General features: G+C 40.4%; 1 protein-coding gene across 5 annotated transcripts in view; it reads left to right on the forward strand.

Annotated features, from left to right (window-relative positions):
• Nucleotides 1-26,234, forward strand: part of KALRN (kalirin RhoGEF kinase) — a 513,896-nt gene that overhangs the window by 8,696 nt on the left and 478,966 nt on the right. Inside the window, exon 1 of one of the 5 annotated variants that reach the window (XM_083487445.1) lies at nucleotides 13,599-13,898. The exons of 1 other annotated variant lie outside the window; for it this stretch is intronic. In XM_083487445.1, the coding sequence (XP_083343571.1) occupies nucleotides 13,895-13,898 (4 nt within the window). In that variant the 5' untranslated portion in view covers nucleotides 13,599-13,894. Of the gene's footprint in view, nucleotides 1-13,598; nucleotides 13,899-26,234 lie in introns of those variants that run through there. 3 more of the 5 variants (XM_083487444.1, XM_083487443.1, XM_083487461.1) reach the window with 3 other exon arrangements.

Below are 26,234 nucleotides of genomic sequence, written 5' to 3' on the forward strand. Positions count from 1 at the left end.
CTGCAAAACGCTGCTGAGAATGCTTACTGTTGCCTGTCTTCTCTAACCCATTGGTAGGGTGACCATTTGCACATAGACAAGAGAATGCCCCACCAAAGCAGAGGACAAAAGGCAACAGAGCTTTGCATAGAATATTAGTGTGCTAAATATATATGTAGAGATGGAAATGTGGAAATAGTTACTATAATTTAAATAGAAATATAATGCATCTCACCATAGCGGGGAAGCCTATAGTCAGGTGGCTTGTGTGCTTGCTCTGTCTGATGTCCATGTGCTAACTGTTGATGGACAAGTTCAAGGTCGCTGCTCTGCCTTCTTGCGGTTTTCTCATCTTCAAACCAGACTTGGACTGGACATTCCTTCTAATAGAGGATGCCTTCAAATGGAGGGCTGTCCTCTGACAATGCTTTAAACAGAGGACTACCCTTGGAAAAGTAGGTCACATGGCTACCCTTAGTATTAAATGGTGTTTCATTGGCATAAACCACTTCCAAACCATTTTGGATTCCCAAAGAAACTTCTAGTACGTTAAACTTCTAGTATGTTAATATTTCTGTAGTTCCATCCTGTGTCTGTAGCCAAAAAGAACCAAATAAAGCAATATATGTTCAATATGATTGTTACCCACACATTAAGGAAGCTGTAATGTTTTTAAACTGATCTTAATAATGTATTTTTACATTGCGGGCCCAGTCGCAGTGCCACCCACCCCTCGTTAGTGTCTATAAATGATTAATAACTCAAGCGGACAACGATTTGGATTAATATTGGCCACAACTTTATTGATTACAGAATGTATGTGGGATTTTGGCTTAGGCATTGGCTGTATCCATTCCAGCTTCCTGCTGGAGGACTGGAACTGCTGCAGGTGTGTGCCAGGATTGTGGCCTCTCCAAGATGTCAGTCTACTGAGTTGGCCATCCTAAGGCTGCCGCTGGAAGCCTTATAGGCCCATCTGCCGCATGCTTGGCCTCGGGACTGGGACATCCACCAAGACCCCTTTAATGAGGTACCCTGAAAACACCGCTGGGTCATATTGGGTGATGCACCACTTCACCCCACACTTGAAGACTAGGATTCCACCCAATGCTTTAACCGCCAAAGTTGAGACAAATTTGCTGCAAGGAAGGAAAAACCTCTAAACCGGCAAATTTGTCTACAGGGAAAATTCCTTCCTGGCCCCAAATATGACAAACGTCTGCGACCATAGCAAGGTCAGGAGATACACGGGAAACAAAATAAGGTTAAACTGTGGATGAAGGAACGGAGCATTGTTAAAGCAGCAACCTGAAAGGCAGAAAACATTTTAGAACAAAATGAAATTGACCTGGAAAATAAAGAAGATTAACGATAAGACGGGGGTGTGGGGGGTTTGTTTGCTTCTCCGCTGACTGTGCTGAGGCCGGACAGCGCTGCAGACTTTTATGCAGCCAATGCCCTCCCAGACTGCCAGGCACACCCACAAGGGAGGCCACTGATTGGCCCATTTAAGATGCTGCAGCAGGTGGGAACTTCCCAGATGTCTAGGCAGCTGGAGGTATTTCCCTAATCGCTGCCCAGACATGTGCGCTCTGCTCTGACGGACCAGGGATGGCGGCCGAGCGCGAGAGGCCGCAACAGATGCCCACCCAGGAAGGAGTAAGCGTCCGTTGTTGTAAGTTGCCTTCGGATTTCATAATGAAGGGTGGGTAAAAAATCTGATAGATAATAATAAATAGCAACAGGAGTTATGTGTGTGCCTGGCAATAAATTGCATGCATAATGCCAACACAATGTTATAGTGTGGTTCTAGATTGGTTAACTCAGAAAATAAGCCCACCAAGCTCATTGAGGCTTGCTTCCAAGTTCCAAGTAAGGTTGTACAGGTCTGTATTATCATCTGCATGCTATAGGCTGTATTATTAATCCTCCTATTGTGTGTATGTGGGTGGGATGGGGTTCACAGGTAATTTGTAGCCAAAGAAAGATTTGAACCAGGGCTCCTTGAACTCTGTATGCACAGAACTCCGTGGGGTTATAATTTTAGCCTTAACCATTCAAGTGGCATTATTACACTCCCTACTAGAAAAGGTAAAGTGGGATCAGGGGGTGACAAGTGGGGTAAATTGAGGGACACATTCAGGAAATGCCAGCATGATGATTTTTCTTCCTAGTTTTAAATTTATCACAAAGCTAATGTCAATATCATGTTTCTCTGGCTCTCCTTTCAAGAAGAAGTGATAGATGCTTCAAAGTAATAACCTTCAAGTGAATGGTTTTCTTTTAAAAAAGGATGAAGAGTGAATATGAAATAGCATGAATATCATAGCAAATAGCATAAGACCTAAACCTAAAACTCTGTTTGACAAAAGAGCATGAACAAAAATGTCAACAGATTATATTGCATTGTTATACGGAGAGAAATGTTTGGTGAAGCATATAGAAATTGTGCATTATGCTAAACAGGTAAAGTAAACATTATTTACCCGCTGTTGAGATGACAACTGAAAGTTATCTCTTGATTCACTCTTTCACTGGGGAAATGTATGATAAACGAAAAGAAAAAGGACATTTCTTTTCATGTAGTCGAATCCACCCCAAGAATTACTGCAATGAAAGCTGCAAAAGCTTCTTAACTATTGTGCCTTTAACACCCCATACTAAATAGGAACGATTCTTTCATTGAAAATAAAAAAAATAAAAAATAAAAAATCTTCATTTTCCAGATACTTCTGGTTTAAGCTCTGACAGGGTATACTTCAGGAGCAGAGGGTTAAAGTGCATGAAATATAGTTGGTAAGATGGAAGTAATTTAAAATACCACTTTAGGGTTGTTAGCTACTTTTTTCCCTGAGATTTTTTACAGTATTCTAGTGGAGAGAAATTAATTATAGTCAGTCTTTTTCCTGCTTCTCCATGCCAGGGAAGCTTGTGCCTTTTGTTTTGTTTTTACCTTCTATGCAGTTGATTAAAAGCACAGGACCTGTATTAACAGACCAGGGTTATTAAAGAGGCAGGATATAAGAGGCAGGTAATTAACTAGTATCGGTTTTGTCATGTTTTTATATATAATCCATGCTGTAGCATACCAAAAGTAAGCACCTACAGATTAAGATCTGAGTAGCTGTAAGAATGAACCAGAAAAACGGTATATTTTGTCTCTCCAACATAGCAGTGAGCCTAAAGTTCCTACTTGTTAGTAGCTACCGTACCTGGAATTTGGGGAGATGGGACTTGGAAATTTTGGAGTTACTAAGTGGCTGGGAGCTACAAGTGATATCCTATTCATGTAGTGAGAACCATCAAAAAGTGAGCTTTTCAGGAGTTACTGTATTGTTGTTAGTATCCTGTTTCTAATAATAATAATAATAATAATAATAATAATAAATAATAATAATAATATTTATACCCCACCCACCTGGTTGGGTTTCTCTAGTCACTCTGGCCGGCTTACAGTACATATAAAACATATTAAAACATCAAATATTAGCATCAAATATGCCTTCAGATATCTTCTAAAAATCAGATAGTTGTTCATTTCCTTGACATCTGATGGGAGGGCACTCCACAGGGAGGGCACCACTACCAAGAAGTCTCTCTGCCTGGTTCCCTGTAACCTCACTCCTAGCAGTGTGGGAACTGCCGGAAGACCCTCGGAGGAGAACCTCAGTGTCTGGGTTGAGCAATGGGGGTGGAGACGCTCCTCCAGGTATACTGGGCTGAGGCTGTTTAAGGCTTTTAAGGTCAGCACCAACACTTTGAATTGTGCTTGGGAACGTACCGGGAGTCAGTGAAGAACCTTTAGGACCAGTGTTATATGGTCCTGGCAGCTGCTCCCAGTCACCACTCTAGCTGCCACAATTAAGTCAGCCCTGGTTAAGCTACATGTCAAAGCAATGTAATTAAGCAGAGGGAAACAAGCAAGGGAGGTACATCTGTCTTTCTTGTTCATTGGACCAGCTGCCACTGCTCCTCTTTCTTATTATTGTAAGGTTGCTAATTTGTTTTTGTCAAATCTTCCCCCCATGTCTTTAACAGCAATTTGATATGCAGGCATGGCTGGGCAATTATGCTTATTTTTCAGTTGAGTTGCTTGAAAACCTTACCTGCTGATTTCTGTAGAACAAAGCAGGGCAACTTTTTCCTTAGTCAAATGTGGAAACTAGGTTGTTAAACTAGAAAACTAGAAGTAATTGCAACAAACGTTATTATAAATAAACCTTAATTTAGAATATATCCAAGAGCTCTGGACCATTTCTACCCCTCCCTAAAAATGGCCTCTACTAAGCCTGAAATAATATTTCTGGAAAAAGAAGATAGGAACAGACTATATAGATGGAGGAACAAGGTAAGTTAAGTTCCACATTAGGATTCATAATGACCTTAAATACAAGGATAACATTAAAGGTAAAGGGTAAAGGGACCCTTGACCATTAGGTCCAGTCGTGACTGACACGGGGGTTGTGGCGCTCATATCACTTTATTGGTTGAGGGAGCCAGCATACAGCTTCTGGGTCATGTGGCCAGCATGACTAAGCCGTTTCTGGCGAACCAGAGCCGTGCATGGAAACGCTGTTTACCTTCTCGCCGGAGCGGTACCTATTTATCTACTTGCACTTTGACGTGCTTTTGAACTGCTAGGTTGGCAGGAGCAGGGACCAGGCAACGGGAGCTCACCCCGTTGCGGGGATTCGAACCGCCGACCTTCTGATCAGCAAGTCCTAGGCTATGTGGTTTAAGCCACAACACCACCCGCATCCCTATGCCACCATGTCCCTACATTACATTACAGAACTCAAATTCTTCTCCGGCCCATATTTGTATCTAAGCCAGAGAAGAATCTTACCCCTTGCCCCATCTCCTATCCACACAGTCCCCATAGAATTCTAGTTTTGATTCAGATTCTGCTTGCCTCCCTGCCTCTTGTGCAGCAATTTTTCCACAAGGTTCTGCATAGTTGTTTCCACTTCTGAACCACAGGCCTCTCAGTTCTTGGCCAATAGTGTCTGATGGCATCATAGTGTGATCTATGCTACTGAGCCGCCTACTCATCCAAATACCATGGGTACTGTAGTCCCCAGAATGCAATAGTGGAGAACACATTGTCACAGGCTTTGCTGAGACCTCCAGGGATGCCCTTTTGTTGTATGGCAAGCAATCTAATGTCCCGTCCCCCCCTTTGAGAATGTGAATGATCCCTGCTGTGGCAAGATCATGAAAGTGCTAGTGAGAATGTACTGTTTTGAATGTTCTCTGTACCTACGTACTGAAAGATAGGCGGAGGAGAGAAAATTGTTAGGCAAGCTGTTTTAAGGGCACAGAGTCCTTTAGACGCAATCATTCATCATTATTTCCTCTTCTGTGCTAAGCCATATCACAGAAGGTAGCACAATGTCTGTTCATCACATATTTATAGAAATGTGGAGTTGCACAAAGTACTGTGCTTCCACATCTACTTCTTGAAATGAAAGTAAGCAACCAAATTGATAATGGAGCTCTGTGTAATATAGAAGTAATTTGTATGCAATGTCAAATTCATGTTCATACGTTTAGCCAATATTATATAAAAGTACGTGAAATGGTTACATCACAGGTCATCTTAGTATAGTAGCTTTTTTCTATTTAATGCTTTAAATTCTTATTTCTGGAGCTAAAAATACCGCTGTGTCAGTATGTCTTGGAGAAAAATGATTCCAATGCAGTACCTGCTGGAAATGGACAATAATTTTAAAGGTGACGTTTTCTGGCTCCTGTGTTTTTCTTAGCTGGGGGGGGGGGGAGGCAGAAGGACGCAATCTTCAGTGAAAGGAAGAACTGGGGAGCTTGTGAACAAAGAAGGGAAAAGATGAAAGCAAGACTGAAGGATGAGGAAGAAATGAGTGAGAGAGAAGGTGTGAAAGGGTCAGGTTGCTTACTAGGAATGGCAAAGAAAAAGATCAAAGGACTAGAAGCCAAGTACTGGGTGGAGGGCAAGTGAGGGGGCAATCATTTTCAGCAGCTGGAGTGAAGACTGGAAAAAGAGAAGTAATGGGTTGCACTGTTGGCAAGGCAGATTGAAAGGACCCCAATAAGCGTTTGACAAAATTGTGTGCACAAGGTTGGGGTTATAGATGGTGGGTAGAAAACAATGAAATCAAGTAACAACGTGGAAGACAGCGCTCTGTCATTCGGACTAGAAGGTTGGGGAAATGGGAAAAAAGAAAGGTATTTAGCTGTTCTTGTTAGCTTTTGAGAGCCTACAGTCAAATACCAGCCTTTCTTCCCATTTACATGGATTGAAGCGTACTTAAAAAAACCAGTGTAATACCAACAAGGCTCATCCAAATGTAGGTGCCATAATTACAGACTTTCAAGCCTAAGTTGATGTTGGAAGAACTGCAAATTCCTGTGCAAATTCCTGTCCATAATGACTGCAGTGCAAACCCAACCACTCACGGCAAAACCTCTAATGCATGATTCTTCAACATTTTATGGAACATTTACAGTATATAACCAAATATACACCAGTTAAATGCTTAATATTAGCATTAATTTTTTAACTACAAGGTGACTTCTCCCACCACTTTTTGGGCAATTCTTGAACAAAACGTTAGCATCTGATGCAAATACCACTCTTAAAGCAAGTAAAGCAAGCTTATGAACAGGTGTCCCCTTACATTTACCTGCTGTGAAAATACCAAAATAAGGACGTAAGACTATAATTAGACATTTGTGGTGTTGCAGTGCGTATCCATATACTCAGGAAATATTTGCTAATGTAACAATCGTACTGAGGGTTGGGGGTTTCCTTATTATCACCCAGCCATAGTTTATATTTTATAAATGAACATGGCATTATTTCACCTCATGCCAGTTTAGAAATAATGGCTAAACAACTGTAGCTATTGTTGGAGAGTTAAAGCACCTGCTGTGGCTGTAGAGAACGATACAGGACAGACATATTTAATTGCATGTGGGGCAGATGAAGGCATCCGATTTTGCTGCTACAGGTTCACTGTGTCATTTCTTCTTTCTGTGCTCTTCCCAGCAGTCATTCAAACTAGGCAAGTTACTCCGTCTGCTCTTCCAGATGGCAATGAACCACTTGGTGGCATAAAGAACTAGAAGTAGTTATCCAAAACCCAATATGCCAAAAGCATATTTCTGTGGATGGGCTATAAGGAAAAATATGGTCGCATCCACCATTTACTCCCACAAAAAACTGAATACAAACCACTCCCATTGTTCATGGAGGAGCAGAAAGTGCTGAACACGACTGACATGCTGAATTGCAGTTATTATATTTTCTTCTTTTGCTGTATGCTTGTTCTAACTTGGGTGTAAGCATTTACCATCTATGCTGAATTCAAGGGAAATCCAAGGACTTAACAGTGAATCCCAAATTTCAGTGAAGAAATTGAGGTTTCTAGTACTAGATTCAGCCCAAGCCTAAGGGCATTAAAAGGACATACAAGGTTCTTTCCTCTATCTAATTTCAGTGATTGAATAAATCTGCAAAGCTCTAACAAGGACAAGGAGGATTTTCTGGGGGTGGAAAAAAAGGGGAGACTGCCAAACACAACAGCTTGTTGGGTTAAGCTCCAGACTTAAATACACTTGCAAGTTTGTTTTTAGGGGATGGGCAACTTTTTCAACACCAGTAGCCATACAATACACGAAACATGAGCAAGGCAGTCAGATATATCTTGCATGCAAAATTTATACAGTTTTGCATACTGATCATTTGTATAAGCATATCTAGTTTTTATCCTTCTCTTATGAAGACACAACTGCTATTATGGCTTTGTAAAGAAACACACAGAACTGAAGAAGCATAACTGGGCGGGGGGGGGGGACACTCTATGCTTTGGCCCATTCTCTCTTAGAAGTAAGAACTTTTTAATTCTATCATGGCTTTGTATTCTTTCTTAGGATGTCCCCTAGTTTGCTTACCATTTCATCTCTCCCCACTACAAGTAGTTGACATCTATTCCTCTTTCACCAGGACCAATTCTTGCATGTTCATTTTCCTTAGGAAGATCAGGTGACAAAATGACATCACCTTCCCTGGATTGGCTGCAGTAGGAAGGAAAGAAAAGATGAGCCACAAAAAATCCTGAACACATTTTAGAGTACTAAACAAAGCTCTATACATAAGGGCACAATTCTGCTGTGTTAGAACTTGTTAAGTTGTGGGTGAACCTATCAGACGACACAGTGATTCTTCAAACAGCTCTTGTTTATTCACAGGCCAGGACAGAACTGAACTGAAGGGTTCAGTCAGCCTGCTTATATAGAGCTCCAGTACAATGTAACTGTAACAATTTTCTAAAACTATCCAATCACTGAACGTCACTTTTGATCCCTTATTTGCATAACTATCCACAGTATCCCTCTTCTGGCCCAGGGTGAGAACTTCAGTACATAACAGAACTTGTTTTTAGAAACACAGTAATTATCTATACAAGCAATTGGACTCAATGAAGCACACAGATATGCTAAAATGCCTAGTTTAGGTATGGATGTTGGCAGCTATCAATTGCCTACTTAGCAAAATTGCTCTGGCAAGCAACCAGTATCAGAATTTCAGAATTCAGTAAAATTTACAGCCCACATGATAGTACATTATTATTATTATTATTATTTTCCTTTGGTAATTTGTGAATGTGGCACTTTGACAACACAAGGAAAACCATTTTAAGATAGGTAGTGAACAATTTCTTCATTTATTTTTATGTATTAAAATTCATTTAAATCCCACCTCTCTCCCATCATGGAAATTTGCCTGCATGTGTTTGTTGCCTTGGGCTCCCTTTGGGAGAAGGGTGGGATATAAATTTAATAAACTAAGAAACAAACTCAAGGTAGCATACCTGGGAGTGTCAGGTAGCCTGCCATTTAGGCACTGACTAGACTCAAACTGACTTCAATTCAGCAGGTAACTCCACTATGTGCTCTCAGGCCATGCCTTGGGACCTTCATATTCTATAATGAATCTCTGTGTGTTTATTTTTGCATATACTAAACTTCTTTGCATATTGTCCACCCTTGACTCACTAGTTTCCATTCGTGGTCTACATGGTTAAGCCACTTGAACCTCCCCAGCAGTAAGTAATTTTTTCATCATCATCAACAATTAATTGTCTTTGGAACCGAGAGCTGGTTGGTCACCTTAAACCTAGATTCATGTAAACATAATAAAAAATGGAAAAATAATTTGCAAACTGCAGTTGTGGTTCTTTCCTAAAGTCAACAGCCAAGAATAAATTTAAAGACCTACTTCTAAGAACATCTGATTAACCAAAAGCGAGTATTGCCAGAGCTGCCATCCAAGGTAGCAGTAATTTGTGTTCACCAAGCTATGCAGCTCTGTAGCAAGATGTACTTATCTCTTCTGCTTATTGCATTTCCTCCACCCTAGTGACTTATTTTTCTTTCTTCACTAAAAATGCAAAGCCTGAGTAGGAAAGCAAATGTGTAATTGTATGTGCTCATTAATCCCTCTTATACTAATTACACCCAGGGCAAGATAATTTTAGTTTCAGTTCAAGGCTGGTTTCTACAGAGCCTTGTTGAATTTTAAAAGATGCTTCTGACAAATAGCTTTAATTAGATTCTAGTGATGGTTCTGTTGTTTTGGGAACCTAATCTTCACAACCTTTTTGTCCATGAATATTTGGCGGTGGGGGGAAACCCAAACTGCACGGTAATTCTCCAAAGAGCTCGTTGTACAGTGATAAGAAGGCTGCCAAAATTTCAGACAATGATACGTTTTGAATATGTATTCCTGGTGTTTTGAAATTCTCAATCAGGGTTAATGTTCAATTCAGAAAGGCGGAGAAAGGTCCTGAACTTGCATGTCCTTTGGCTTTATCAAAAAGCTCACGGTGCACCATTTATATTCAAATATTTTAAACTAATGCATATTAATAGGACTCAGCACAATGGGCCAGATGCTGTTGTGTGCAGCACAGTATGGAATGGAGAAGGTGGTGTGGAACACAGGGAAAGTGCCTCTGTATTGAAGAACAGGCTGCAATACCCCGGGGGGTGGGGTGGATTTTCCAGTATGCAGGGAGGATAAACTTACTGAACTCCACATATGATAAGGGCATGGAGATATGATGAATTGAGCATCTTTAAAGAAAAACACTTCAATTCTAAGGCCATGTATACTTAAACATGCAGACTGGAGCATCATACCTGCAGCGGTCATTAGGGAGCTGCCAACCATCATGGTTCTTTGTCAACTGTATGTACACTTGAGGAGAATTTGGGCATCCCTCTGCAGAATGTGTGAAAAATTATTCCATCTAATATCCCATATTCATTTGTGAACTCCAAAGACGGTAAGTAGACGGTAAGAGTGGTTTTTTTTAATGGAAGCGATGAAATACGGTAGCCGTCTGAATATGACTCTTGGATGAACGGAAAAATCCACATAGGATTACAAATTTGTTTCAACCCACTTGTGGAGACTATCAGAGGTCACAAAGACAAAGAGAAAGGAAAAATATATGAAAATAACAAGAAGAGATGTGGAAAACAACAAGAAAGGATTGGATAGAATTGTGAACATTATTTGGACAGATTTGTGGACATTAAAGCAGCAGCAACAAGAGGATTGGATCCCTTTCGGAACTTGAAATATGGGTACCCCCAACAAAAAAATTAAAATTCGGCTTTGTAATTTGGAATTTATGTGATTTGATTGATCTGTTAATAAAAATTATTTTTTTTAGAAAAAAAGGTCTTATGGGGAGCCAGCCACCTTCCTTAAAATGGTAATACCACACTTCAAAATGTGGTAAGCCAGCCCTGCTATGTTAAGTGCTCCTCCTCATTCTGATGAAGAGGGCCCTAAAGTCCTACCCTGACAGCACCACTGTATGGTGTTTTGTAATGTTTGAATTTATTTACAAATATACAGATTGAGTATAGGTGGAGGCATGCTTAACACTTCAACAAGCAGCATATCCACTGTCCCACCTCGGCTCTCCAGAAAGCCAGACCCTCAAAGGGCAGGAAGAGAGCAAACTCTGGAAAGTGCCTCTCTTTCAAGATTCCTAACACCTCTGACTTGGGAATGGGAGTAGGGATCAGTTGTGAGGTTCAGTTACTTATAAGCTCCTTGCAGTTACTTATGTGTTTTAGACTTTCATTGGAAGCGTGGCTAGGGGGACTATTACAGTTCACTCCAGCAGATCAGCATTTACTCCTGCACTTTTGTATATGATAATGTCCATTTATTTCTCTGTGTCACTCTAATTGCTCACTAAAAAGTTTCCAGTGGTGAAAGAACTTTGAAATATGACCTATAATGCGTAGCTGGAGGGAGATGCTCTTGGGTTCTCAACAAATGGATAAAAGGAGAAAGGGCCAAGAGACATGGACCAAGCCCTGTGTGTGGAGGAGAGGGTCCTGGGGATAGAGGCTGAATCAGATGCCTGTGAAGAGCAGAGGAAGTGTTGCATTAGCTACCTTATCATAGTGCAGAGACCAGTACCACTCTCCTGGTCAACCCCACCTGGTACAGAGAAGACATCACCCTAGAGAAGGTGGCGTAATGAAGTTAGAGCTTCTAGGAACAGCAGGATTCTGAGATTCCTGGCAAATCTCATAGGCTATGTCTACAAGGAATTCCCTTTTGGGTCTGATTTTTGTATAAGGGTAAGTCACCCAGCATGAGGGCAGTACTGGTCCTTACCCTGAGTTCAAGAAGCAGGCTCAAGAAAAAATGTGAGGGAACAGCTCTGGACAGACAAGTGGGGGGTGGGGGAAGGCAACACTCTGGGAACCACCTTGTGCTTGATAAGAAGCTGTTGATCAAACCTTGGTCCCATGTAGAGTTTGATATGAGTACTGTGGGTTTTGAGGCCACCCTTACACTAGCATTTCCACAACTCCGGTCTTCTAGCACAATACAAGATTTCTCTGCCAACTGATCCTGGAGAAAAAACTGTTCTCCAACATCTCATTCCTGTGCTTAGCATGAAAGCAAACTTGCTTCTTAATTCCATGGTGGTCTGACTCCTTCTCTGTGCTAATGTCCTGCATTGCATAAATTACTTTTCAGGATACACTGCTTCATTCACTGTGTTTTACAGGCTACTATCCAGTTCTTTTTCCTGCATCATGGTTTTCAGTGCCAACATGATAAGCTGCAAAAGACTTGCCCTTCTATATTTTCTTCTTAAGCAAACAGTTATTTCTTCTTTTCCAGTCCCATTCCTTACCATGTAGCCACCTGGCCCCATGGCTCCCAAAAGAACTATAGTGAGTAACCCAACTATCAATTAATTCAACAAACTCCAATGTAAGATTTTATCATAGCTTGCTTTAAATCGATTTCCCCAGCGTGGCCAACTCTAAGGCGAGTCTCTATAGCTGATTTGCATAAATAGAAGTATATATCTCTGGCTGTTGTCTCTAAAGAGGTTCCTCAAAGTATAAGCCCCACAAATGCCAGAGTTTCCAACCTCCATAGAGTAAACCAACCAGGCAGGTAGTGATTTCAGTTTAAATCAGAAACACACATGGTTTCAATTTGGAAGACTAATCTTGAAGAATGATATATACCCTATGCTATCACAAAACAGCGCACACAACTTTTTCACCCATAGGTAACAAAAGGTGTAATATTTGTTCACCAGAGACAAATTTTACAACATTTATTTACAGATCCAATGGCAGTCCAACTATCTGTTTGATTTGATTCCTATCAAGCTAGTTTCATTGTCCCATAGATGCATGTAGGTTATGCCACCTAAGGTTATATCTGTAGCAGTACAACTCTTACTGTAACATATAAATATGTCAGGCTGATATAAAATATAGATCTATGCACAACACACAGCCAGTTCATTCATTGCTAAGGTGAAACTAGCAAGTCCCTAATTCATAGCTTTAACACGAACTGTAAAAGACCCTTCTCTAGAGGAAGTGCACTAGGCTCTAACTTTTTGTCTGCTTGCTAGTTACTGAGATATGCCTTTCAGAAGCACATTGAAGGAAGAGCATCACATAGCATGGCCAGAGAAGCAGATGGTTCACAGGACTGGTTGTTAAATTGCGCACATGTGCAGCAAGAACTATTTTGCACACTGTGTAATGAAACTGCCACCCACTACCTCTTCTTATAAAAGGTGAAGAAGTCCATGTACTCACTGTGTGCCAAAGGAGGAAATTACTGAAAAGGTGAAAGATGTCCCAGTTACAGAATTCAGCAGATCTGTGCTAGCTCAGAATCTGATTCCTTTTTACAAAGCACTTGGCCCATTATATGGATGTCAGCACTACTTGTTTAAGTGTCAGTGAACTTACACAGAGAAACATTCTCAAAGAGGGGGCCACCCCAAACACCAGGAAAAACACAGCAGGCAAACCTGTTAATGTGCAGCAATTGTTTATAAGTAATTCTTCTGGTCTTTGGGGAATGCATGGTGGTTTCCTTCTGCTGGCTGGGGTGGTAAATTATTGCTTCTAGACTTTTATGAATTTAATAAATAATAATGCATATTTACACTAGAGGGAGCAATAGCATCGTCACTTACTTATTGCTGCTTAGCTACAAGTCAGTTGCATGGCAACCTTGCAAAGTGGGGGATATATAAAAGAACAATCCAGATTAAATGGTTTGGTCTTTTATGTTGTAAAGTTACCCTAATGATTTATGTTAACTATTAGTAGAGCATATTGTTGAATACAAAGCTGAATGTGCGTTGTACGGAGTACAGTCTTGGCAAACGCTTCTTGATTGGCTGCTCAGAAGATTCTCTCTCCCCCTCCCCACCTCTGTAAAGAATTTCTACAAGGGCATTTTGGGTTGTTTTGTGCCCCCCCACCCCCGGAATGATTGCAAAGTGGATGTGGTTCAGGGAGCCAACCTTTAATGGCAGAGATTTTTAAAGACTGAAGCTGATGAAAATATCAGAGGATGGGTAAGTCAACTTGATCTTTATTTGGGAATGGAGGGAGACTTTGCCCCACATGCCAAGTTCCTGTGGGTAGTTTCTTCCTTAAGGCTGCAATTGTAACCCCACTTACCTGAGAGTAAGACCCACTGAATTCAATCAGACTTACTTCTGAGTGGACATAGTGAGAGGATTGCACTGTGAGATAGTTTCTCCTGTTTAACCTCTGTGCTGCATTTTGAAAGTTTCCTCATACAGAGTGACCGTATACCAAAGGGGATTTGACTGCCATATATTTCATAGTTATATAGAAGCTGGATTCTTGACGGGTGCCACTTATCCTGCAGAGGTGAGAAGAACCACAGCTGCTGATAGTCTCCTTTTGCCTGATGATTAAAATATAGGAACCTCTTTTTCCACCTTGGCATCTTATCTTCATAGCAGCTCACTGTCCAACGGCCACAGACTCTTAAAGTCTGTTTCTCTGGCACATTTTGGAATCTTTAAAACTTCAGCTATGATGAGTGTTAGAAAATGCTTTAATGTGTTGTAAAGGACCATCTTTCAGAATATCCTAATCTAAACAGAATATCCTAGCTTAAAAAAAAATGAGCCTGAGGGATAGTTTCTGAGGGCCTGTTACATAGAAACATAAGCTGTTTTATATGCTACCAGATCTGATTATTTGTTCATCACTAGCCCAGTTTTGTCTACTGTGGGTGGCGGAAGTCTGTCACATCACCTGCCACCTAGTTATTTTTTTAATTGGAGGAATTGCCAGGGATTGAATGCAGGACTTTCTGCTAGCAAAGCAGATAGTCTCTTATTGAGCTACAGCCCCTTTGTCCACTGGGCAGTGAGTTGATAAGTGATAAAGTGACCAGACTCTTAACAGTGCAGTCCTGTGCAGGTCTACTCAAAAGTAAGCTCCATTGCACTTCGTGGGATTTTCTCCCATGTAAGTAAAAAAAAAAGGAAATAACCCTCAGTTATGTGGTCAAACCTGTTAATTTGTCCAGCCATTCGTATAATTTTAGTGGATAATTAACACACACTCAAAACAACCTTTTTATTTTTAAAATAGTAGCATTGGCTTTTACAAAGTAATCATTTTTACTAGTGTACATTAACACTCAGCAAACTGATGAGCATCTACAAATAATGGTAAGAATTGCTTAGGCAGGTGTTTAATTGGAAGTTGCATGGGTAATGTTTCATATCAGGCAGTTTTAGTCCTAGAATCCACCTGGGCCTTACTAATTTAATCAAGTTACATAAAAAGATGTATAAACTAGCTGTAATTCTCTGCCTCATGGCGTTGCCCTTTTTCCGAGTGCTGAACAGGCTGTTCATCTGATTGTAAGATTGCTGCATTCAAACCTGAATAACATTCTTATAACTTTAAATCTCCCAAGGCAGCCATGACTTCTGCTGCCTGTTCCCATCCTAGATCATTTCCCCCCTCCCCCTACCTCCTTTGAAGCACACCTGGAGTCAGATCGGGTGAAGGGATTGAGATGATAGGACTGATGAAGGAATGGGGTGGGAGAAGCCACAGCTGTCTTGTCTCCCAATGTACCAAGAGATTTTAAGGTAAATCTCATTGAGGTAAATGAGCTTTCACTTGGTTGTAGCCTGGCAGCTCAACCTAACTGAAAGAATATTTTTAGAGAATATGGCAAATTCAAATTACACACACACACACACACACAGCTTGAGAGTATTTAGTAAGGTACCGTATTTTTCACTCTATAACACGCACCCGACCATAACACGCACGTAGTTTTTAGAGGAGGAAAATCCGTAGGCATGCCACCCATAGGCATTTCCTCCATAACACGCACAGACATTTCCCCTTACTTTCTAGGAGGAAAAAAGTGAGTGTTATGGTGCAAAAAATACAGTAAATTCTTCTTTTGCCCAAAAAGGTGTTTTGGACCCTAGTAACTTGCTTGAAGCTTCACATTTACTAATTTGGCAATCAAGTTATAATGTCTTCATGCTGAATAGCTCTTATCCAATGAACATGTGTTCCTGGTCATGTTCAGCCAGATTTCTGCTTTTCTTTCAGATTTGTTGTCATTGGAGCCAAAAGCCACATTCCAAGTTATTAGGTATATCCTGTGAAGATCTTGTGCTGTTTAGATTCTGTTGGAAGGTGTTATTCATTTGCACAGCAATGAATTAATTGGTTCTAATTACTGAAGTAGCAGTCCCTGACCAAAGCTGATTACATCATGAAGGCTGCTTTTGTCTTGAATGATTTAACAAATTAATCCTACAGGCAGAAAATCAACTGGTCCTGCTTTTCCCCAGCATGGAGATGCAATGATAAGGAAAGCTGTACTTATTAACCGTCTACAGTATGCTTCCAATTCATTTTTAAGTGGAGTGCATTACAATAATCTAAATGAGAAGTTCCAAACCAAATAGCCAGATCTGAGAGGAGGGACCAGATTAGGCTGCCAGAAGGTAATTCTTAGGAGAGTGGATAGCAAGTTTAATGTTTGAGTTAAAACAGAAAGGTGTGTATAGACTTAACAGCAGTTCCATGGACTCCTATTAGTGTTTAAACAGGCATCATTACTTATCAAGAAATGCATATGTGGTAAAGTACTGGCATTCCCCTGTATTTAGGCATGGATGTAGAATCTTAATAGGCTACTCACGTTAAAAAATAATTTCCAGAGTAGGAGTTATTTGTTCAAGACGTTTTGGCTGAACTAAATGAATCCCACATTCATGGCTACAAACTTTAGTGTTTTACAAAACCTGCTTGCTTGGACAGAGTGGAATGAAAACAAAGTTTATGACATTATGCTGTGTTTTGAAACTGAAAGCTCTGTAAAATCAGCTAAGCTTGCACCCTTCTTCAGCAACCTATATTGGTCCTATTTGTATAATCACCTCCTTTATATATCCTAGCCTTTAGAAAAGGCACAGTAACTACAGACTGCTGATTTTAGAAGTGGTTATTTGCTGTTGTACAAGTAAACAAAAAAAAGCACCCTTATGTTACTGAATAAAGCTTTTAAAAAAAATAAAATTATGTTTAAAAGGAGGCATAAGGATTGATAATGGGAATGAGAAGAACTCATTAATTCATCTCACTCCCTGAAAAGTTTCCATCAAGTCACTGGAGAGGGTTATAGAATCTGGATTTATGTTGTACCAAAACTCCAGAGTGGATTGTGGGATCTGCCATGAATTTTACAATTCACTCTATACATCTGCATAAAGGCCTAGTGTGAGAACATAGGAAGTGATCTTAAAATGAGACGGGCTGTCTAACTCAGTATTCTCTAAACCAAAGGCAGCCAAGGTATTGTAAACTACATCTATCATCCCCGACTAATTGGCTTTATTGACTGGAGGCTAATGGGAGTTGTAGTCCAACATGAAGGACACTGAATTGGCTACATGTGATTGAAACAGGTCCACAGACCTCTAGTAGCATAGATTGAGCTGCATCCCACCACAGGGCTTGAGTAGCAAAAGGCAGTGCTGAGAGACTCCAATTGCTTAATCTGTGGATCACTTACTGAAGTCCACACCCTTCTATTTGTGTTGGACATAGTTCTCTTTTTTCCTTTTCTTCCCTTCCTTGCTATATAAATTCTACCTGTTCTTGCCCATTTCATTAGGTTGTTTGCTGGGCTTCCTCCAAAAGGAAAATGTAGGGGCAAGTGGTCTGACTGGAGACACTATTTCTTTTGGTGGGGCAGCAGCATTTTCCCCTCACCCATTCAACTAATAATTTGAGCTCACAATGTGTAGCTTGCCACCACCACAAGGGCCTTCCGGTGAGGAACATAGGCTTATATAAAAGTAGATAGGGCTTTTGTACTTTTATATCCCTGACTTGAGGAGAGGCACCATTGTTGGGAGAGAAAGGCAGGATAAAGACTTTTAGAAGAGGGGGGCTTGCAATGTAGGGGTGAGACGAGCTGCAGCTGTTGATATTCTCATCTTGTTTAAGAATGGGCCATCACTAGATCTAAAGCTTCTGATAGTTCCCCAGGCACTGGCCCCATGTAAAATTCCATATATAACTAATGCACAATGATTATTTGCAAAGATTCCTGCCGGCTTAACTTGCATTTTTTTTGCATTGTCGGTTTGGATTTTGAAAATAAATTATAAGCTTAGCAACATTAACTCCATTGGCATTAGGCCAATAAATTTATGCGATTTTCTACTATAGGCACCAGGCTGACCTTCTGTGGAAATTGATAATAAAAAGTTAGACTGGAGTAAGCAATGTGGTGACAAATGTATTCACCCTCCCTTTCATCTAACAATTTCTAGCCTTTCTACTGCAGAAGCATGTTAATAGATTCTACTCTGCACCTATTGCCCTTTCAAAGCTCAAGGTGGCTTGTTCTATACTTTAGGGAGTTTGTCCCAATTTGCTAGTGCTGTATTTTCAAATAGTAGCTGTTCCTTCCTCTTACTGAATTAGTTCTAAAATGAAATCTCTTTCAATCCACTCCTTTGTATGTTTACATAAGACTTACTTCACTCATTGCTCCAAAAGTTAGAATCAGAATGTGGCATTCATTTTCATTTATTTGAATTCCTGGTTAAAATATTATTTGCTCATAATTTTTCCCCCTTAAAATGTTCTACACTTTTGTAGTACCAAGACTTTGCTGAAATTTCACCCCCAAAGGAGAGGACTTTCTATTGTCTGAAACCTTCTAAGCGTCCTGCTCTGCTACTGTTTCTTCCCCAGGTGTTCTGTCAACCAGTCAGGACTCATTTACATAATGCAGTGACATAACAGCAGTCCATAACCAGTGAGATTTGGTTATGTGGTGATGTCACTGAGGCCAGTCAAGCTCAGACTGCTGTGAAGGGGTGTATCCTTGTTGCTAAGGAACTGGAGTGACGCTCCCTGTATATCTGTGCTACTGTGGAACCACCATAGGGTAGCATAGCAGTGCAGTAAGACGCAGAGTATTGTCCCCAGTTGTCTTGGCAACACAGTTACGCTTGTCTTTCCGGCTATGATGGTTTCATTGCAGCATGGCAAGGCAGGAAGTGTTGGTTATAGGAATGCTTCCATGATTCCACGTCCTTTTAAATCCCTCCTCCCCATCTTCACCGAAGACACAGGGTGTTTGAGGGGAGCTGCAAAATGCTTGCAAACTATGTCCTATTTCAGCTCAGCCCTATACTGTATAGCATTGCTTTCTGGTCTTATTTTGGGGACAACTATGGTTTATAGTGGGAAGCAAAAAACATCTGGGGGGAGCGGGCTCCAGAAGGTGTTTTTTATGGGAACATTTTTGTAGTGTCCACATGATGTCATCGGCATCAAAATCCCAGCCTAATTTTTTGCCCCATTTAATATGGATTTACTCTTTCTGAAGAAATCCAGTAATTTTTAATAAGTGTTAATGATCCATTTATGATATTTTAGTAACAAATTAAGCCCCTACATAGAATCAGCCTTAATTTAGGCTCCATGGAACATTTTAATCTGTTCCACCTACACTGACCTGTAATTTAAACTGTTATAATACACCTGACCCATATTTATTTTCCGTATACAGTACAGTGGTACCTCAGGTTACATACGCTTCAGGTTACATACGCTTCAGGTTACAGACTCTGCTAACCCAGAAATAGTGCTTCAGGTTAAAAACTTTGCTTCAGGATAAGAACAGAAATCGGGCTCTGGTGGCGCAGTGGCAGCAGGAGGCCCCATTAGCTAAAGTTGTGCTTCAGGTTAAGAACAGTTTCAGGTTAAGAACAGACCTCCAGAACGAATTAAGTACTTAACCCGAGGTACCACTGTATTAGATTTTTCTGGACTTGTCAATTGAGAACAGTACAAGGTTACAAAAGGATAATCTAGTCATTCAGCAAAGTCCTATCACCTTCTAGATTTCCCCCTCTGGTTTTCTCTCTGTAGCGGGCATGTTGTTAAAGAGACAAATCCCTAGCATGTAATGTCCAGAATATTAAAGATTTGTATTTTTTAAAACTTTCTAATTTTAATTGTTGCCCAAGTTTCTTTTTAGAGTAAGGATGCAGAGATATGTAGCAGCTAAGCAGGTGGTTGTTTGGAAGAGGAGGTCTATGGAAATTTGACGGAAATGGAAAAATTGTGTGTGTGTAAGAGGGAAATCTAACTAATAATGGACATCCTCTTTTGAGGGCACTTTCAAATAGCTTCCTTAAGGATGTTAGCTGCAACTATGGCAGCAAAACGAGGTAGATGTAATTGAAGCAGTACCTTTATCTTGGAGACTTGAATCTACCATTGCAAATTTTGTATGGTTATCGTTCTTTCTCTTGTGCTGACTCTAGTAGTATGTTTAGAGCTGCATTAATTAGTATTTAAATCATTATTGTAGTCTAGCTTGCAGGTATCTGGAACAGTGACATATCAGTGTGCTAGTCACCACTGTAAGAATTACAATTGACTGAGAATGTTGATTTCTGGGAACATTTCCACTCTGCCTAAGTTTATTTTGCCCACACTGGGTAGCCTGTAGGTGTCAGACAGTATCTGCTGTGGATTTTCAAATAGCAAAACAAATAAGTGTTGCACTGTTCTGGTTTAGTGAAACCACATTGTTGACAATGAATTTTACAAGTTTCCAGGTCATTCTTAATGCAGCTATCTTAAATGCATCAGACAAAGCATTTTCGGAGGGGAGCAATGGCAAAATCTTACCATCTGTACTTCAGCAAATCTGAAGATGTGCTGGGTTTTCGAAACTAACCACATAAGTCACTCCTGGATGACCTGTTTACTGAGGATTTGTCCTGATTTGTTTGCGCAGGGTTTTATCCAGTGTTAGTCATACTTAGAGTAAGTCTATTGGAATTAATAAACACAACTAACTTAGGTCCATTTATTACAATGGGTCTACTGTAGTAAAATTTAATAGGCTACAATCCCCAAAGTTTATTGGAAATTTATACAATGTTGGATGTTTATTGAGCATTCATCCTGCTTTATTGTAGGGAAGTTATGTGGCATTGCTTCAAACAGTTGCTATCCCACACTTGTCAGTGCATTTCCTCATCATTTCCCTTGTCACAAAAGCCATTTCAAAGAAGAAGAAGCAGAAGTATGTTTTGCAAGAGCACCAAATCCACTTTAATAACCTAACTTGAATTTACCAGCACAGAATTGAACTCCACCCACAAAATAGCAGTAGTCTTGAAGTAGCCATTGCCTTCTTAGAAAGGCAGCATCTCTATCACTTTTAGGCCACTAATCTCTAAGATTTCTTTAGGTTGCTTTCACATGTCCACCCTAAGATACAGTGGTGCCTCGTAAGACGAAATTAATTTGTTCCGCGAGTTTTGTCGTCTTGCGATTTTTTTCGTCTTGCGAAGCACGGTGTCGGGAAAGTTTTGGAAAAGCTTCAAAAATCACCAAAGTCTTCAAAAACCTCAAAAAAGGCTACCACACCGTGTTCTATGAGTTGCTCCTCGAAGTCAAGTCGCAACTGTATTAACAGTGTTAAGAAAAAGGAAACAAACTTGCAAGACGTTTCCGTCTTGCGAAGCAAGCCCATAGGGAAAATCGTCTTGCGAAGCAGCTCAAAAAACAAAAAACCCTTTCGTCTTGCGAGTTTTTTGTCTTGCGAGGCATTCGTCTTGCGAGGTACCACTGTACATGTTATTTTCCTGATCATTGTGTATCTTTTAAAACCGATTAATTACACAATTGGTAGACTTGATGCAGTTCGTTCAGTATAGCTGCAAACTGAGGTTTTTTGCCCTCTTACTCAAGACGGAAACTTTTTCTTTCTTTTTTTAATTGACACATCTTTTGTAAGGGTGAATTGGAAACCAGGTTTGTATTTATGCCCAGCCATGTGTGAAATTAATGTCCTACAAGCACACTCAAGTGAATGCATGTGGTAATAAAACAGTGTTCACTGTTCAATTTAGTGGTTAAGAAGGATTTTTTTGAATTCTTGCCATACATGCCTATAAATGCAGGACACAATCCAGCCAATCAGAGACTGTGTGACATGCAGTCTGCTCTCATGCACATTTACTCAGAAGTAAGCACCACTGAATTTAGTTGGACTTACTCTCTCACAGGCATGTTTTGGATTATTATTATAAATAATTCGATCATCACAAGATCTCAGGGCAGTTCACAAGATAAAAATGCAAGGCAAAAGCACAAATAAATAGTTAAAACCAAAACAACAAAACAACACCCCCTCCCACAAACACATTTAAAAGCCTATAGAATACTAATCAGCCAAAGGCCTGGTTGAAGAGGAATGTTTTTGCCTGGCGCCTTCATTATATATCTTTAGGTGCCAGGTGAGCCTCCTTGAGGAAAACTTTCCACAAATGGGGAGCCACTGCAGGAAAAGCTTGTTCTTGTGTTGCCATCCCATGCACAACTACTTGGAAAGGAAAGTAATGGAATTCTGCATACTGCTACCTGTGAGCAGGAGCAGCCCTATCATTAGACAGAGTGATGTGGTCACCCCAGGCAGCTGAAAGATGTTAGATGTCATGAAAGGACAGCAAATTGTATTTTTCCATGCAGGGAGAGATGCTTTGAGGATGTATTGGCTGAGGTGATAAAATAACTTGACCAGCCTTTAGTACTATGTACCTTGATGTGTGTGTGTGGAGGTGTCATTCCATGTTCTGCCTCAAGCAACAAAATGTATTGGGCCAGCCCTGCTAGTGTGTAAGCCATGGCAAAGAGAATAAGATTTAGTTCTAAGAAAACATGCTCATAACTGCATTGATATGAGCCTTGCATTTGTAATCTTGATTAAGTCCCATTGAAATCAATGGGATTTCTGTCGCTTGTGAGTAACCTAAGTTCCACTGATTGAATTGGGACTTAGTCAAAGACTGTCATTTGCTGGATCAAAACCCATGAAAGGTCTTGTGGCACCTTAAAGACTTACAAATTTATTATGGCATAAGATTTTCTGGGTTTGAATTCACTTCATCAGATGCATAAAGTATAATCCTCAATTGTGTTTGTAGCTAGCTGCCCGCACTGTCAATCACCTGATGTCACAATGACACCAGATGATGCAGAGGAACATTTTTCCTTTGAAGGAGCAGCTCATTTGAAGAGAAAGATCCTTTGCATTGCCAGCCAGCAATTCAAAGGAAGAAATTCACATTTCAAATATACATGGTATCTTCCCTGTGTGCAGATGAACACATTGTTGAGCATCAATGGTGATATTTCCAGTGAATGGGAATTGGCACAAATAACACATGTTGACAGTGACAAATAACTTGACTTATGCATCAATTTTGTGCCATGGCACCTCTGCCTATCATATTCCAGATTCAGGGGTCCCCCACCCTTGCATGAAAGGGAACGTTCATATTTCTGAAATTGTGGTTGAAGTACTGCTCAACGCATGCCCTTTATGCTTCAGTAATATTAACAGTAATCAGCAATATTATAGTCGGGACAGAGTGTGAAGGCAAAGAACCAGCCTGCCCACTCTGTCTACCATCTTGCTGCATAGTTGGTTCACATTGATTGAACACAAAAATGTCCTTAGTGGAACCTTTGTGCCAGACTCATCTCTGGATACTTCAGCCAAGGTCGAATGAAAATCTGAAAATGAAGAAAAGTTGGTGCAATTTCTACCTGTTGCTTCCAAGGATCTCATGATATATTGGTTCTCTTTGGCATGAAATTGTTTAGAAGAACTTAAAGGGAGTTATCTGACCTTTACACTTCTATACATTTAGTTCAAGGACTTTCTGCTCCAGAAAGCACTCCAGTATTGGGAGACTTTCTCAAGAACATTTAAAATGAATTGGCGTACACTTTATGCAAACCTGTGGACCCTTGTTCAAATCCCTGCTCAGAAGAGAGACAACTTGGTTCAACCTACCACACAGGGTTGTTGTGAAGTTCATGTTGTATGAGGATTTGAACTCCTTGGAGAATGGTGGAATATTAGTGTGAAAAGAAAGTAAATAAACTCGACCTAAGAATATCAGTTCAAAGCATAGCATGTTATTCTGCTTTATAGGCTCTTGGCCCCACTGGTGGGACTTGTCAAAAAAGGTTTAACTGTGATTATGCTATACTGTAATTTGGACAGTTGTCTACTTGGAACTGAGCTCAGGCTTATTTCCCTTAGGCCACTGAACAACTGCTGTTGAGTAATAAAGATTGTCAATCAATCCTACCTTCATCGAAACTAAGCAGAATGAAAGAAGTTGTTATACCATTTCCTGAGACTTTCTGTTCTGTACAGTTGAGGTCCAAATTTACATTTTACAGCTTAATAGAAAAAGCATTTTACAGAAGCTACATATAAATGTCACTCAATGAGCAACACATGTAAAATAAAAATCTAGCTGTACTTTATCAAAGCCCCATTTTGCATTTAGGGTGGAATAATCCTACCCTGAGATGCGGGTGGCACTGTGGGTTAAACCACAGAGCCTGTACTTGCCGATCAGAAGGTTGGCGGTTCGAATCCCCGCGACGGGGTGAGCTCCCGTTGCTCGGTCCCTGCTCCTGCCAACCTAGCAGTTCGAAAGCATGTCAAAGTGCAAGTAGATAAATAGGTACCGCTCTGGCGGGAAGGTAAACGGCGTTTCCAGGTGCTGCTCTGGTTCTCCAGAAGCGGCTTAGTCATGCTGGCCACATGACCTGGAAGCTGTACGCCGGCTCTCTCGGCCAATAAATCGAGAAGCTGTACGCTGGCTCCCTCGGCCAATAAATTGAGATGAGTGCCGCAACCCCAGAGTCGGTCACGACTGGACCTAATAGTCAGGGGTCCATTTACCTTTTTAATCCTACCCTATCTTGGTTGCATATTTTCAGTAGTATGCTACTTCTCTTGGCGAAGGTGGGTGAGGATGGCAGTCAGTTGTGTGTGGCACTGTGCAAAACCTGGAGCAAATATACTACCCAGTCTTCTGACTAAGGGCTCACCCACACTCCCCTTTATCCCATGATTGCTTCTGTTTGTCCCATTATTTCTAGGCATGGTCTGAAAGGTTCTTCTTTTCCCCCACAGCTCCTCTGTAAATTAGTCTGTATACATGTTTCATCAACACACTGTGGTTTTTCTGCTTTTGAAATACTTTTTTTTTTAAATTTTTTATTGGTTTTACAAAACTTTTTTAAAAACAAAACAAACATATAAAAAGACATACAAACATGTATAGTTTCGTACCCTTTTTTTCATAAACCTTGTTTCTCAGACTCCCCCATACCTCCCCTTTCTGTATCCCAATGTCCAAAATTTTTCAGCAAGTTCTAAATAGTTCTGTCAAGCCTCTGTCCTCTTAGTCTTTCCTTTAATCTGATCTTATATCGCTGTAACCCTTTCTTTCTCAAAACCTCGACATTCTAACATTCATCCAGTTTATAATAGTCTTTAAGATAAGTTTTAAACTTCTTCCATTCTTCTTCCGCCGTCTCCTTACCCTGATCGCGGATTCTGCCAGTCATCTCAGCCAATGTCATGTAGTCCATCACTTTCATCTGCCATTCTTCCAAGGTGGGTAGATCTTGTGTCTTCCAATACTTTGCGATAAGTATTCTAGCTGCTGTTGTAGCATACATAAAGAAAGTTCTATCTTTCTTTGACACCAGTTGGCCGACTATGCCCAAGAGGAAGGCCTCTGGTTTCTTAAGGAAAGTACACTTAAGTACCTTTTTCATTTCATTATATATAATTTCCCAGAGAGCCTTAATCTTCGGGCACGTCCACCAAAGGTGATAGAAAGTACCTTCAGTCTCTTTACACTTCCAACACTTATTATCAGGCAAATGGTAAATTTTTGCTAGCTTGACTGGAGTCATGTACCACCTGTAGATCATTTTCATAATATTTTCCTTTAAGGCATTACATGCCGTGAATTTTATACCGGTGTTCCACAACCATTCCCAGTCAGCAAACATAATGTTATGGCCAATGTCCTGAGCCCACTTAATCATAGCCGATTTGACTGTTTCATCTTGTGTATTCCATTTCAGCAGCAAATTATACATTCTTGACAAATTCTTGGTATTGGGTTCTAATAATTCAGTCTCTAATTTTGATTTTTCCACCTGGAAGCCAATTTTTCTATCTTGTTTGTAAACCTCCATTATTTGATAATAATGGAGCCAATCTTGTACTTTTGGTTTCAATTTCTCATAACTCTGTAATTTCAATTTATCTCCATCTTGTTCCAAAATTTCCCAATACTTTGGCCATCCGACCTCCATATTGAGTTTCTTTACTGCCTTAGCCTCCAAAGGTGACAGCCATCTAGGGGTTTTATTTTCCAACAAGTCTTTATATCTTGTCCATACATTAAACAACACTTTTCTGACAATGTGATTCTTAAAGGCCCTATGCACTTTGATTTTATCATACCATA

The sequence above is a fragment of the Podarcis liolepis genome (assembly GCF_965112155.1).
Source record: "Podarcis liolepis genome assembly, chromosome: 1".
Taxonomy (NCBI): domain Eukaryota; kingdom Metazoa; phylum Chordata; class Lepidosauria; order Squamata; family Lacertidae; genus Podarcis; species Podarcis liolepis.